The sequence below is a fragment of the Leucoraja erinacea genome, chromosome 17 (assembly GCF_028641065.1).
Source record: "Leucoraja erinacea ecotype New England chromosome 17, Leri_hhj_1, whole genome shotgun sequence".
Taxonomy (NCBI): Eukaryota; Metazoa; Chordata; class Chondrichthyes; order Rajiformes; family Rajidae; genus Leucoraja; species Leucoraja erinaceus.
Window position 1 is genome coordinate 14351873 of NC_073393.1, and position 16118 is coordinate 14367990.

General features: G+C 39.8%; 1 protein-coding gene across 6 annotated transcripts in view; it reads left to right on the plus strand.

Annotated features, from left to right (window-relative positions):
* phaf1 (phagosome assembly factor 1) overlaps positions 1-4097 on the plus strand; it is a 65001-nt gene extending 60904 nt beyond the window's left edge. For all 6 annotated transcript variants that reach the window (XM_055648609.1, XM_055648612.1, XM_055648608.1 and 3 more), the window contains 2 exons: positions 1747-1819; positions 2431-4097. In XM_055648609.1, coding sequence (XP_055504584.1) covers positions 1747-1811 — 65 coding nt within the window. In that variant the 3' untranslated portion in view covers positions 1812-1819; positions 2431-4097. The remainder of the gene's footprint in view (positions 1-1746; positions 1820-2430) is intronic.
* Positions 4098-16118: the final 12021 nt, after the last annotated feature.

A 16118-nucleotide genomic window follows, 5' to 3' on the forward strand; every position in this document is an offset into this window, starting at 1 on the left:
CTGAAAATCTTACCACAGTAGAATTCTTGCCTTTTAAACTTCAGTATTAAGACAAAGGAAAATCCTGCCAAAAACCCGACTGTCAAATGTTCTTATCTGTGCTAAACTTTCTTTGCCCTTGGTTAAGACAATATTTAGGAATGTTACAAAATGTTGAGATTTTAAAAGTCAAGCCTGTAATTTATCCCATCAAAGCTTAAAAAGAACTTTAATTTGATAACAAATTCACTTTCATATCTTTAGTTTAAAAAAGGTTATGGTCATTTTCATACTTGGAAATTAGCATCTTGTTCCCTATTGCTTTTCCATTAACTAAACACAAAAGCTGTGATTGAGGACAGTCAATTGACATAAAAGCCCATAACTTTCTTAAAAATTAAGAGAACTGAATGAAATTTTCATTTATTATAGATTGAAGCTTTCTGAAACAAATATGATACATCTTACTTGGATGGCCTGGAATGAAAATATAGAATTAGTTATTACCTAATTAAGTAGCTAAATACAAAATTAACCGTTGTGACGGAAATAGTAATAAACACCCAGACTGCCTTGAAAATTCAAAAATGTGATATTCTCAAGATCAGCACTTTAATATTACTGTAACGTTAAAACAAATAGTAAATATCCAACAAAAAATCATATTCATCAGTCAGCAATTCATCTAAATTCAATTACTAGATCTAAACATCTATCCCATTCTTAAGAAAAGGCTAAAAATATTTTTTTAAATAGCCAAGGTATCCAAATAACAAACTGATCCCATTCACACAAGAATTCACAATATATCATGATTTTTAAATCTCACTTTGTCATGAATTTCTATGCCAAATAGAAGGAATTGAATGTTTAATTCCCATAAATTGTATTATTTCTCACTGCAGCAGGCAAGGGCCATTTCACACAGACATTTGTTCAAAATCCAGAAACATCCACTCTCAAGATAATCAAAATCATTCTTTTTTGCACAATCATGTCATAAGAACATCTAAATTATCTATATTTTGTGTTTATTGTCTATCCACAATCAATAATTTCATACTAAACATCTCACTAAAACTTTACTGTGGAAGTTTTCAGATATTTAGTATGAAAATATTGATCATGGATAGACAATAACACAAAATATAGATGATTTAGATGTTCTTATGACATGATTGTGCAAAAAAATAATGAATTTGATTATCTTGAGTGGCTGTTTCTAGATTGTGATCGATCGGAATGCGGCCGCTAATTTTATGATTTAAGCCCCTGTCAGCAGGCAGGACACGGCCGATATAGTATCGGGGCCTAAATAACATTTTTCGCATCATCAGATTAAAATGAAACCACATCAAAAAGCAAGAAAAGATGTTAAATAAACGACATTCCTTTTGTTTTATCCTACTTACACTTGCGATCCGTGATGTTGAAGGCGTTAGAAGTCGCTTTTAACTTCAATCCAGGGATGCAATCGAGCAGCAACGTTTTTTTTGTGTAAACGGGGGCGGGATAACAGGTCAATTTTTCTTCATCAGCTTGAAGTCCGAGCAAATTCCTCTCCGACAACCAATACAAACCTGCATTTTAATCCCATCTTTATTGAGCAAAGATGTATGAAGTTTTTAACAGTAAGAGGAAGTGAGCAGTATTGGTATCAAGCCTCATTGGAAGGGTGGTGGAGATTCCATTGCTGGTTAGCATGGTGTAGGTTCTCCATCATTGTGTTACATTAACTGAGTTGCTTTCATTTCTCTCCTGGTGCAGATCCTCTTCAGCAAACAACACAAACCCTTTTGGATCAACTTTCTGTTTTGGACTGCAACGCATGATATTTGAGGTGAGGCACTCTAGTCCTGCCACTTGCAAGATGGAGAAAGGCAAATTGGTCCATTTTCTACGTTCCCTATGTATGCATGGATATTGTGCGCAGATCGAATGGGGTTGAGGAGGTGTGCTCCTTACAGCCACATAGCCAACCAAAACTCTCCTCCATTTAATGTGTTTGCTCAAGTGCCATCTGCCCATTGGCATGGAATATAATTGCTATTATTACATTGTGGAGTGTCCTGGTCGGCTCCCTGGCTGCAAATCATACATCTCCTGTAGCTCATTCTGTGTATACACAATCTCCACACATAATACCAGTTTGGGGAGAAAATCACAAGAAGAAACCAATGTTGTGTGTCTGAATTAAGGGCCTGTCCCACTTGGGCGTCAGATTTTGTGAATCCCTAAAACCTGGGGGGCCGTGCGCGACTGCGCGTCACTGCCTACGTCACCACGCACCATGTGCGCATCACGTGTGCGTCGTGACGCTTAAATTATGTCGCATAAATGACGCGCAAATGACACCCAAGTGGGACAGGCCCTTTAGTGTTACATAAGTTTATTTGGTGTATATTTTTACTTCAGATCACTCTTAATGATAATTCCACACCTCTTTTACAGGTCATGCAGAACAATCACATAGCGTCAGTAACGCTTTATGGCCCTCCCAGGCCCAACAGCCAATCGCGAAACACAGAGCTGATCCAGTGAGCCTCTGCTTCGTTTGACCCAACCAGGATGCCACCGGTTCAGTACAGTGTGCCTAGGTTTGCTGTCACCATTGTACAGAACAGCATGATCTGATCCACGCCGGCCGTGGCCACATATGGATGGGGGAGGGTATCGGTTTGTCACTAGCCTCGTCGCTGGCAAAGGCCCCTGGCGATGGGGTATGTAGCTCCATGCTTGCATCATGCCAGTTTCTCTCTTCAGTCGAACACAACAGACCAGCAGGGCCCTGCCCTGTCCTGCATCTGTCGAGGATGAGGAGACGGGCAGTGGAGCTGCAGACACAAGAAGCACAAGTTGTTGAGCCTCAAGGGCAGTGTTTCAGGTTTCTGTTAATAGGTGTTACTGTTTGGTGTGATACTCCATACACTCATATTTCTGTATCCCAGCACAGTATGCAGACAGAAGTTTGTTTGTGAGTTCAGCCACAGCCTATCTCTGTAGCTTAGACAGTAGCATGTTTTATAGAAATTGTACTACATTGCACTACATACACTTTAATTACTTGATTAATGTGTTTTTTTTTTTTCACTGAGGAGTGTCAGGGTATAGTGCCAGCTAATTCAGTGAGACTTGGATGTGGAGAGGAGTCCAGTCCATGCAAAGCAGCCAGTCCCGCTGCCCGGTGGAGAAATGGTGATTTATTCACTTCACCACTCAATCGAATTGAAATGCAATCCTCTGCCATTTCTTGAATTGCATGTTATTAATTTGATGCCAAAGACATATCTTCAACGTGTTTGGTTTCATTATCTCTCAGCGCTATTTCACTGATGGAACTGCACACCCCAGCAACAACGCTGGCCATTAGCCGAATTTGTCGGCCCACGTGAGAGTTTGCATGCTACACATGCTCAGTGTGGAGATTCCTCCCGCTGTTCGCAGTATTTGTAAGAGGTCTGTTCATTCATAGGAAGATGTGAAGGGGTACTCGGGGATTTCCCTGGTCAAAATAGTGAGCGATTTCTTTTTTTTATTAACTAAATCTCTTAGCCATGACACATTTTTACATCACACGTTGTAGCGACTTGTAATAAATAGACAAAATCTGTGTGTTTACACTGTGTGTACAAATCTGTAAATAATACATTTTGTAACTTTAACAAAATGTACAGGGAGTGCCTGTATAGTCTAATGCTGAACAATGAGGAGGACGTATTTTGAATTGTAATCAATGTTTTGACTCTGGACCAGTAGCAGGGATGTGTGATGTGTGTTTTGGTGATGCTTCACATTCTGTCTTCCTGTGTGAACTGTGAGATTCCAGACTGTTAAACCTAATACACATGGATGTTGTTCAAAGACTATGTTACAGTTTACTTTCGAAGCTATTGCCGTTCTCTTGTAACTGTTGATTATTAACTAAACTGCTGAGTTTAGTGCTGTTTCCTGTGCTCTTTGCTTACCATGGGAACTATATGTGCCTCTTCATTTGCTTTTTCTGCACCGTCCTGACTTTTTTTTTTAAAGATTACGAATGTTTTGGCGGGAAGGGGAAAGATACACATTAAGAGCATGTATTCTGCACCACAAATAAAACAGACTCCATTTCCCTGGTAGTGACTATTTGAGTTGGCTTGTTCTTTCTTGAGAGAGTGGAGAACAGCCTGTCAATGCATAATGGTCACACCCATATAGTGAACCTCACGCTCTTGGATGCTCTTACTTAAAGTGGTGGCTTTCTGTACAGAAGCTAATTGGTGTGTGATTTATTCCAACCCATGGTTCTTGTGTGGTGAAAATGCTTACCTGAACCATCACATCACCTGCAGCGCTACTCTCAGTGGGCCAATTACATATCATGACAACGTCCACTAGCATATTTGCTCAGCGAACGATAGTTTGCAATGCATTTGAAAAAAACATTAGCCATCGAGCATGGATGAACTGTCCATTTTCTTGTAGTCTGAAGACTTCCAAGTATATGACCTTTGATTTTTCAACGTGTTACGCAGGGAATGAAGTAGAAGCTTTGGGTGGCTGAGATGTGGAGTTCTTGAAGAGCAGAAGTTAGGAAGCCAGCATAGTAGTAACTGGGAAAATAGAATACATAGGTAAACAAAGCCAAAGTTATGAATTTTGTCTGCAATGGAGCAAAATAAAGCTGGAGAAGAGCAGTTCCTAATGGATGGAATGTGGAGGTTGCAGCTTGGTTCTGCTTTAAACAGAAGATTCTGTATAACTCGATTCCAACTTATAACTGGTATTTGACAAGGGCTGAAAATGTTGGCCAGTTGGAGTCTATTGCGGTGTTTTCATAACAACCAGTCAAGACAAACTTATTAAAAGAGTTGTTAACAACAAACCTACTTAAACGGGGTATACAAAAATAATTTGAAAATCAGACATCCGAATTTTGTGGATGACTCTTAACTGCCTGTTGTTGATAACCTTCAGTTATTTGAATGAGAATAAGATTAAAATCAAACAAAGGATTGAGCATTGACCTCGTCACCGGATCTGAACACAGAAAAGGCAAATTAATTTTGCAAAGTGCTCCTCGCAAGCATCTGAGAACGAATATCTAAATAGGAAGTGTACCACAGATAAGTCAATCAGCAACTTGTCATAGCTATAACTCCAAGAATCATATACAGCATATCCTTTTTTTTTAGTATTATTCTATTACATTCTGGATATTCTTTGATTCCAAAATGATGCAACATGTAGATAACATCATAATTGTGCATTGTGTAATTTGTCAAGCATCTTTACAACCGTAAATTGGATTGTGATCAATGATTGGTCCTACTCCCTTATAGCTAATGAATCAGGTTATTCCAGCATTATCCTTGAGCTCATTCCACCCCACTCCTTTGTAGTTGGTAGCATATTAGTGTACAGGTAGAAGAGAGCCACCCTGCTAGTCTCAACATCAACTCCACACCCAATAAATCTCATGCCATATGGTTTTCTTGCCCATGTTCGACTTCGTGATCAGTTAGGAAGCTTGGCTGAGAAATGTATTAAATACAGAGCAGAATGGGTTGGTTCTGGAATGGCTGTCGATACACTGAACCATACAATGCAGAAGACGCAAATGTCGCTATACCTCCTCCCTCAACTCTGTCCAGGGACCCTGACGGTCCTTTCAGGTTAAGCAGAGGCTCACTTGCACCTCCTTCAACCTCATCTACTCTATCTGTTGTTCAAGATGTGGACACTTGTATATCGGCGAGACCAAATGCAGACTGGGCGATCGGTTCGCCGAACACCTTCGCTCAGCCCGCATGAAGCAACCTGATCTCCCGGTTGCTGGACACCTTAATTCTCCTTCCCATTTCTACACAGACCTTTCTGTCCTCGGTCTCCTCCATTGTGAGTGAGGCTAAATGCAAATTGGAGGAACAGCATCTCATATTTTGCTTGAGCAGCTTGCATCCCAGTGGTACGAATATTTATTTCTCTCACTTCAGGTAGCCCTGGCATTCTCTCTCTATCCCTCTCCCACCCAAGTCACACTAGCTTCTTATTTTCACCCTACAACCAACTTACAATGGCCTGTTTCCTTTATCATAGTTACTTTTTTGCATATATTTTATTCATTGTTCTTTATCTCTCCACATTACTGTCTTTGTCTCTCATTTCTCTTATCACGAATCAGGTCTGAAGAAGGGTCTCGACCTGAAACATCACCCATTTTTTTTCTCTCCAGAGATGCTGCTTGTCCCGTTGAGTCACTCCAGCATTTTGTGTCTATCTTCAGTTTATGTTTTAAACCAGCATCTGCAGTTCCTTCTTACATAATGTAAATTTAGAATCACAACTCGGATAAACAAGAAAGTTTCATGGTGGAACCAGGGTCGTCATGAAGAAGGATCTGAAGTTTACATAAAATAAAACACTGGGACCTTGAAATGGTGTTGGATCTGTAACTATATGGTCAACATCCGCACAATATGATGCACCAGGTCTCACCTTCTCATGTATTAATAAATTCATCAACCTGACGACTAAACGCAGATGAATTGTGATGGGATTTTATTTCTCATTCTCAATTTATCTACTTAATGTTTTGCAAAGGAATTTCACACAGATCATTGTGATCGGTCATGCATGATGCTGAGGGTTTGACAGTGATGAATTCAAAACCTATTACTGAAATTCTCTTTCTGAATGTTTGGATAATACTGCACTGTGACACTTTTTATTGCTTTCAAGGGATCTGTAGCTTGCAGTCCCAAAAAAACAAACCAAGTTTTCTAATTCTCCAATGGCATAGCCAGCTTTACCAATTGGTTTGCTGCACATTCATATTTTTAACCTTCTGTTTACCTCTGTTTTCCATTTTAGGGGGAGATAAGGTGAGGTTGTCATTCATTAAATCCTCCAGTCCAGCCATGGAATTCACTATCGTTGGGCATGACGTAAGGATATCCGTAATATTTATTACAATGGAGAAGTTTAATAAAGGGTTGATAACTGATCAATGTCACTTGTTCAACAAAAGCACATTTACGCAGACGTGCAAAGCTAAGTACATAAAATATAAACCTGGGAGATGCTGTGTAAATCCTTGGAATTTGTATCTTTGAGATGTCACTGCTTCTTTCTCTGTAGTTGCGACCTAAACTGTACATTACCATTCTTTTATGTTCAGTATTTTATTGTTTGATGTAAGGAGCGGAAATCACCCCAACAGCCTCTCGGGTCTGGGTCGCCATTCAGGTCCTGATTGATCATAAGCCTCGTGTCCTCACCCTCTAGTTCCAACATTGCCTAATGGTCTCAGTCATTGAGCATCTTTGTGCAACGGAAGTTTAGAATTCTGAAGCTTCACAACCCTCTATTCTATGGGTCACTTCACAACCCTCTAACACGCTCTGTTCGATAGGGAAATAGTACCTTCTCAGATCCCCTCAGCTTCCGACAACATTGTGACCTCTGGTAACGAGGGCTACATCAGGGGATCATGAAGGTGAAACCTGAAAGCAACTAGCTCTGGTTGTGTGCCTGGTTGCATTTTTAAAACCTGCACAGACCAACTGGCTGAAATGCAGACATCCCCAACCTCTCATTGCCGAGGTCCAAGATTTCACTTGCTTTGAAAAAGCATCAATAATGCCAGTGCCCAAAAAGAGTAAGGTGACATGCTTCACTGACTATCTACCGAAAGCACTAATGTGTGTGGTGATTACGTATTTTAGGAGATTAGGTATGATGCATAATAGCTCCTATCTTAGTAAGGACCTGGACCCATTAAAATACTCCTACTGCCATAGTAGACCAACATGGGATGCGATCTTGCTGGCTCTCCATTCTGCACTGGACCACTTGGACAATAAGAACACATGCGTCAGGTTGTTGTATAATTACCTACAGTTTGGCATTCAACAAAACCATCCCATACAAACTTATTATCAAACTCTGAGAACCGGGTGTCTGTTCATCCATATGTAACTGGATTCTATGTAACTAATTCCTCGCCAGCCGACCTCAATCAGAAGAAATAGGCAACAGCACTTCCTCTGTATGGTAGAGAGCATACTGACTAGTTGCATCACAGCCTAGTTCAGCACCTCGAACGCCAAGGACCAAGTTGATTACAAAGTGGGGAAGGCACGGCCTGTTCCATCACAGGCACAGACTTCCCCACCAATGAAGGGATCATTAAGAGGCGCCGCCTCAAAAAGGCAGCCAATATCATCAAAGACCCAGGCTATCCTGCCCAAAATCATTGGGAAAAAGTCCAGGAGCCTAAAAACGGTGACACCAGGTTCAAGAATAGTTTCTTCACAACAACCATCAGGCTCTTGAGTACTACACTCCTTCAGCAATAATGATCTTCTGGGGACTGATTTTGGGTGCACTAAGGACTTTGGTTTTTTGCACTAATATTACTGTTATTAATGCATTGAATTAAAAAAAAAATTATATGTATGTGTCTTCTGTTTATACCCCTGTAACACTGCTGCAAGAAAAAATTTAATTCTTCCGTTGTCAGTTCATATGGCATTGAACACTCTAGACTATTCATTATGGAATTTTCTAAAGCGAGTACTTCGTAGGACCATCTGACTGGTGCCCATGCACTCCTGCATGTACTTTTTTCACTAATTCATCAAAATTTTCATCTAAATCCAATACTCTTTAGAACACCCTCCTATCTCCTATCTTTACATCATCCACTTATTATGTGGCCACAATCCATTACAGTCGGGTTTTTTATGCTGCTGCTATTTTGTTATGTCCTTTTCAGAATTGGCTGCTAAGGTTGCAGCTGCAAGGTTATATGTCAGCAGTGGGGAGAATATGCAACTGACATCAACAGCAGAAATGCATTGAAACTGACACTGTAAACTGCACAAAAAGAACATTAGTTTGACTCTCAAAGCTCGTTTAAACACACCAATAAAATATAGCAAAACAATTTCTGTGATCATGGTTTTTGGGTGATGGTGGCAGGGGTGGGAAAATTAAGGCAAGGCGGTGAAATGCCAGAGATAATGCAGGAGTAGTAGGTGAGAAGTTCTTATGTGTATGTAGTTAGTCAGTAAGTTGGAGCCAATTAGGTATGGTCCATTCTTGCTAGACAACAGTAGTGAAGGAAGGTGATCATGTCTACTATGTCAAGAGTAACAGGTTGAAAAGAGGGTTATTTACTCGTGTGATTGGGGCGTTCACTGGGATGACCCCTTCCAAACCGAATACTGCTGTCACAATGAATAATTGGTGCTATAAAAATATATACGCGTAGATTTTTGTCTGAAAGCACAGATGTACAAGATTGTTTGAATAAACATGTATTAAGCAGATTAAAATGCATGTTTATAAAATAGTATGCCAGTTAATCCTCTCAATATGTTCAGCCAGATTTAACCACTTACCCTGCTTGTTTGGTATTCTTTTATTCAATCAACTAATTCCTCTATTAAACATATTCTGGAGCATTTTTGGAAAGAATTCCATGTTCCAGCCAATGGCTTTGGAAATACTTTTTTTTTCGAACCTATTCAATTCTGAAATTGACACACATTTCTTGGCTTATATTGTCACCCATCATTTGAATCAATCTCTCACCATTTGCCTCATTACAACTCTTAATCCTTAAGATCTGTATCTGGTCTGTTTTCAACATTATTGTTCGTTTATGATACTGAATTTTCCCATCATGTGAAAACAGAATTACTTTTATGTTTAAAATCCTTCATGTTGGATAATATTCTACTTGGAAAGTGAAATATGGAAAATATGTAATTATTGTGAAAAAGAAATAACTTCTAATTGTTCCTTCATTAGCAGTAATTTTGATTGCACTATAATCCCTTTCCCCTTCTACCCAATCACACATCTGCCCTTTTGTTATTCCTTCTTAGCTTTTTCAAAAAATAAACTGCAGAAGTTGGAAAGTTTAAATAATAGCAATGTTAGAAGTACTCAACACAATGGCACGGGCTAGTAGAACTAGTGACCTTGAGTGTTATCTCACTGCAGTGTGCACATTCTCCGTGTGGCTATATAGGTTTCCTTCAAGTGCTCTGGTTTCCTCCCACTTCTCAAAGACACATGGTTTGGCAAGTTCATTGACCACTTGTAAATTAGCCCACATGTGTAGGTGAGTAGCGGAATCTGGAGGGAGTTGATGAGAATGTGGGGAGAATATCAAATGGGATTGGTATAGAATTGGTCTAAATCTATTGTTAATGGTTGCTTGTATTCAATGAGCCAAAGGGCTGTTTCAAAGCTGTATCTTTCTATGTGTGTCTCTCTCTCTAGGTTATCCAGCATCCAGGGAGAGAGCAACAGAGTTAACAATTCAGGCCCATGGCCTTTCATCAAAATAGGTGAAAGATCTGAGAAATTTCTCCAACATGATATGTCAACTTTCTTTTTCCTGCTTCATCTATTGAATGTTTCCACTATGTTGTGGATTTTATTTTTAGATTTAAACATTTACAGCAGGTTTAGAGGGATATGGACCAAACGCAGGCAGGTGGGACTAGTGTAGATGGGACGTGTTGGTTGGTGTGGGTAAGTTGGGCCGAAGGACCTGTTTTCACACTGTTTGACTCTATTTGCACTATTTTACTTTTTTTGGTACACATTTACTATCATTCAGGGTCAGCTGCTGAATTTAATACTGCAGTATGCTTAGCGTGTGTACAGCACGCTCACGCAATATCTTGAAGCAGTACTTATTTCCCGACCTGAAATGTCTCCTATCCATGTTCTCCAGAGATGCTGACTGACCTGCTGAGTTACTCCAGCACTTTGTCTCATTTTGCTCCCCATCATTTGCCTTCCTCTGTAATCCTGAAAGAATGAGCTGCTGCCTTTGACTACCCATTGTCTACTGGCAATGTGAATTGTATCTCAATGTCTACTGCCAACTTGGAGAGATTCTTAGTCGTTTTACAATGTCTTTGACTCCAGTGGTTAGTTTTGGCAGATTTACAAAAAAATTATTTTGGACCTTTGGTAATGTGGAATTAAGAGAGAAGCTGAGGTTCTAAAGTAAACATCTGCATTGAATCACAAGTACTGAATATTATTCCAAGATAAATACAAATCGTTGGTAACTGGCTTTCTGCCATTGTGAATTTCAGCAAGTCAATGGAATATAAATGATTAAGGAGAGTCTGGGATCATAAACTGATTTATTTTATCTCCAGTGATGTAGTACAAAAGCTGCCATATTTTTTGACAGTACCTTGGATTTGCTATTTGTCTCCCTTTGACATATTCCAGATGATTATATCTGTTTCCATGAATAAGATGCTATGTCTTCCCTGTTGCAAGCCCATACCTCCTGTTACTGCAAGTTTGATTCCCATTCTTGTCCCTTCTAATCCACACGGTCTGCGGACATTGCTCATATTTCTTGGTGATTTTTGGTGATTCAAATTAACAAACTTTTTTTCAGCCACATGAATAGCTGTTCACGTCATGGGTTGATTCCCTTTGTGTTAATGGCATGCAGTGCTTTGCAATATCAGACCTTTAAAACATATACATTTGGTGTATTACGTACTACTATAATGGCCCATGTGTCTTACATAGATTGCCACTTGCCTCCTAATTCTACAACCCAATGAGGTTGTTAGCCCAATGAAGGTTGTTTCCTCCTTCCACCCCTTAATACATGTGAAAAGTAATAGGAAGGGGTGAAAGGACCCACATTGATTTTTAGTAACATCCAACCTACTGTTAACAACCAGGCTAACCCAGATAATGTATTACAGTTGTGTACTCCCAATGCTCTAATTTCCAACAACGTTCTCTTCCGTCGCCAAAAACGTAATGAAAATACTAAATGTGTGGGTGTGGGGTTGTAGGGTAGAGGTCATGGTAAATGCAGATTGAACAGATTCATGTTTAAAGTCTGCAAAATCAATAACAAGATTATGAAGGATGAGTTTCCCTCGCCCACATTCAATCTTACAGCCTAGAAACATTGGGATTGCACCCTAATGCATGCTTTTCACTTTTTCCGAAGTGAAAAATAGTACTTTGATTATGTACCAGTACTTTGACATGAGCCTGATTAATTTTTATTTTCCATTGGGGTTGCATCTTGAATTTAAAGTTTCCAGATGCACTAAAGCAGATGGTAGAATTATTCCATCATAACTAGTTCCATCACAAACAGAACAATCTTTCATGTCTGCACTGATTATGCAAATGATTGAACTTAGTTAGCATAATCCCTGCGTTGAGAAGACTGAAATTATCCCAATAATTTTCGGAACAGCCTTGAGAAAATGCAATTTTATAAAGCTGTCTTTTCTACATGTCAGCTAGTTAACAAAAGTTAATGTCTCTGGTTACAGACACTCTATAAAGTATACTTCGATTATGAAATTATTTCAATACCCTATCCAGATACAATGAATTAAGCAACATCGGGGTCTTAACTAAAAGATTTGACATTCTTTGGGTTCTGTTTACTGAAGGGATATAAGTAAAGTATAAAAATACATTTTTTTTGAAGAATTTATATTTACCGCAATGTGAATGTCTACAGCTTAATGTGCCTTAATAATTACCCTGACTAGTCTCCATGACAGGATGGAACAATTACCATTGTAAAAAAAATGTGCTGGAGTAACTCGGCATAATCAGTGCAGATTCCCCTTCAGTCTGATTGGAAGGGAGAGTGGGTAGAGAGCAAGAAGAGAGGCAGGGGCAGGGCAAAGCCTGGCAGGTAATATGTTGATAGACACAAAATGCTGGAATAACTCTGTGGGACACGCAGCATCTCTGGAGAAAAGGAATGGGTGACATTTTGGGTCAAAAACCTTCTGCAGACTTGAGCCTCAGAAGGGTCACGACCCGAAACGTCACCCATTTATTTTCTCCAGTCTGCCTTTCCCACTGAGTTACTCCAGCATTGCTGTGTCTATTTTCTGTGTAAATCAATATCTGCAGTTCCTTCCTGCAGATAATAGGTTGATACAGGTGATAGGCAGGTTGTTAAGAAGAAGGGATGTGGAGGGTTGGGATTGTAGTTTTTTTAAAGTTGAAGAATTCAGTGTTCATACCACTGGATTGTAAGCTACCCAAGTGTCAATGGAGAAGGCCCAGGACAGAAAGGTCAGTAAGAGAATGGGAAGAACACTAAAGATGGTTAGCAACCAGTTAACCCCAACCTGTCCCTTCTTCCTCATACCCACTCTTCTCTCTCCCCAGTGTCCCATCTGGACATGCACTCATTTCTCCTCTCCCCTTCCATTATTTGCATTATTTCATACTTTGCAACTATTCAATCCCTCTGTCTCACACCTATCTTTTCATCTCCAGCCTTTGTCAAACATCTGCCTGTCAACCTCGTCTATATCAACCTATTACCTGCCAGGCTTTGTCCTGCCCCTCCACTCTTCCAGCTTTCTATCCCCCCCCCCCCCCCCCCCCCCCCCCCCCCAACAATCAGTCTGAAGAAGGGTCCCAACTCAAAATGTCACCTATTCATGTTGTTCAGAGATGCTGCCTGACCCACTGAGTTACTCCAGCACTTTGTGTATCTTTTTGCCAACCAGCATCTGCAGTTCCTTGTTTCTACTAACCACAGCAGAACTTTGATAAAGTGGCCTCAGAGGCTAACAGACTATTTCAATGCTACTCGTATTCATCCTGATACTCATAGAGGAACATACAAAAATAGGTGCAGTAGGTTGGCCATTCGGTCCTTCTAGCCAGCGCCGCCATTCTATATGATCATGGCTGATCATCTAAAATCAGTACCCCATTCCTGCTTTTTTCCCCATTTGCCATAAGAGCTAAATCTAACTTTCTCTTCAAGTGATTGGCCTCCACTGAATGAATAAGTTTTTCCTCATCTCAGTTCTAAATGGACTACCCCATATTCTTAAACTGTGACCCCTGGTTCTGGACTCCCCCAACATCGGGAACATTTTCCCTGCATCTAGCCTGTCCAACCCTTACAGAGTGTTATATGTTTCTATCAGATCCCCTCTCATCCATCCACAAATTGCAGTGAATACAAGCCCAGTCGACCCATTCTTTCATCATATGTCAGTCCCGCCATCCCTTGAATTAACGTGCTGAACCTAAGCTGCACTCCCTCAATAGCAATAAATTAGGAGACCAGAATTGCATACAAAATACTCCAGGTGCAGTCTCACCAGGGCCCTATACAATTGCAGTAGGGCCATTATTAATGCATAAACATTTCACTTTTTTAATATGCTACACAATAGTATAATTTTATTTTTATCCTTGTGCATTTCAAGGTGATGGGAAATGGTGTCTCTCAGTTGTCAAAACATATGGTCCAGTCCAGTCCTCCTGACCCTGGCCCAGACACATATTCTCATGCTCGTATCTGACTCTTGGGACTAATAAACGACCCAGATGCTGAACCAGTTGAGATTTCCAAACAATGAGGTAATGGATGTTTGGAGTTTTACTGTAGATGGTCACAGTAGTAGGACGAGAAGTATTGATTAGATTACAATATTGTTTTAACTCTCAATGGAAAAATTAGCATGTAGATTTGGCAAATTAAAAAAACTACAAATGCTGGTAATCTAAAAAAAAACACAGAAAGGCTGTGAAGACTCAGCAGGTCAGGCAGTATTTGTGATGCTGAACATTAATCTGCTGGTCAAAGATGCTCATAACCAATTTCAAGCATTTTTCAATTTTAATCAAGCATACTGAAAAATGTTAAGTTATACAAATTGGTTATGCCTTTTAATAAAGATTATGGGCCAAGTAAAATGATAAGCCATGAGGTTGATTCAGTAGATTTGTTCAAAGATTTGTGTAGGTTGAGGATGGAGATGAAAATATTCCATGCAATGGAATGAAGGAGAAAGGGAAAATTAAGTAGAATTGAAATCCTTTTTTCCAGCGATCCTGTATTCTTTGCTCTTTCCTTAAGATATGTTGACAATCATTAATGAATTACAAATATGAATGTGCTGCTCCATAAAAGACAAATATAGATAAACAGTGATACATGATAATCATTGAAAGCAAAATGTTGATCCCAAAGTGAATCGGATAAAAAATACAAAGAACAAACCGATTAAAACTGTTTACTTGGGTAATTAAGCAATCATAACGTGAAATGGAAGACAACATTTGAAGATGGTATGTTCATTTGGCACTTGCGATTGAGAGGTATAGTATTGGTAAGGACATCTGGGGTTTAGGAAGCAAACTTGGAAGGTTGCTTTGAGCAATTTGCACACGATTGTGGAGGGGCTCAATGGAGTGGATCAGATGTTGCCTTTTTAATCCTGGGTGGCTTGAAAAATGATGGAACTACACTCATTGAGGGAAATGGAGAGTATTGCATCACGCTTCAGCCTTGGGCCGGGTAGATTGCTGAAAGACATTGGGGAATCAGCCAATTTCCCCAGTGACGTCAATGGGCTAAAGTGTGTTTATCTCAATGCAAGGAGAATTGTGGAGAAAACAGATGAATTTATAGCCTAGATCAGTGCTTAGGATAATGTTGATGTGGCCATAGCAGAAACATTGTTGCAGGAGCAACATAATTAGTAGCTCAATTTTCCAGGATTTCAATGGTTCAAATGTGATCGAGAGGGAGGCAAAATAAGTGGAGTTGTGCTACTAATCAGGGACTGTCACAGCTTCACCCAGAAAGGACATATTGGACGGTTCGTTCACTAAAGCAATATGGGTGGAGCTTAGAAATAAGAAAGGTGCATACACTCTGATGGGATTGTGCTATAAACCCCCCAAAGAAAGTAGGAGATAGAAGTGCAGATATGTTGACAGATTATGAAAAAAAAGCCAAAGCAACAGGGTTTCTCTTAGTGGGTGACTTTAATGTTCCCAATATTGACTGGATTGCTCAGTACCAAATGCTTATACGGGGCAGAATTTGTGAGGTGTATCCAAGGAGGTCATATGTTGATAGAATGGAGCGGCTGGGCTTGTATACTCTGGAATTTAGAAGGACGAGAGGGGATCTTATTGAAACATATAAGATTATTAAGGGTTTGGACATGCTAGAGGCTGGAAACATGTTCCCGATGTTGGGGGAAGTCCAGAACCAGGAGACACAGTTTAAGAATAAGGGGTATAAGGAATAAGAATAACTTAGAATGGAGATGAGGAAAAACCTTTTCACCCAGAGAGTTGTGAAT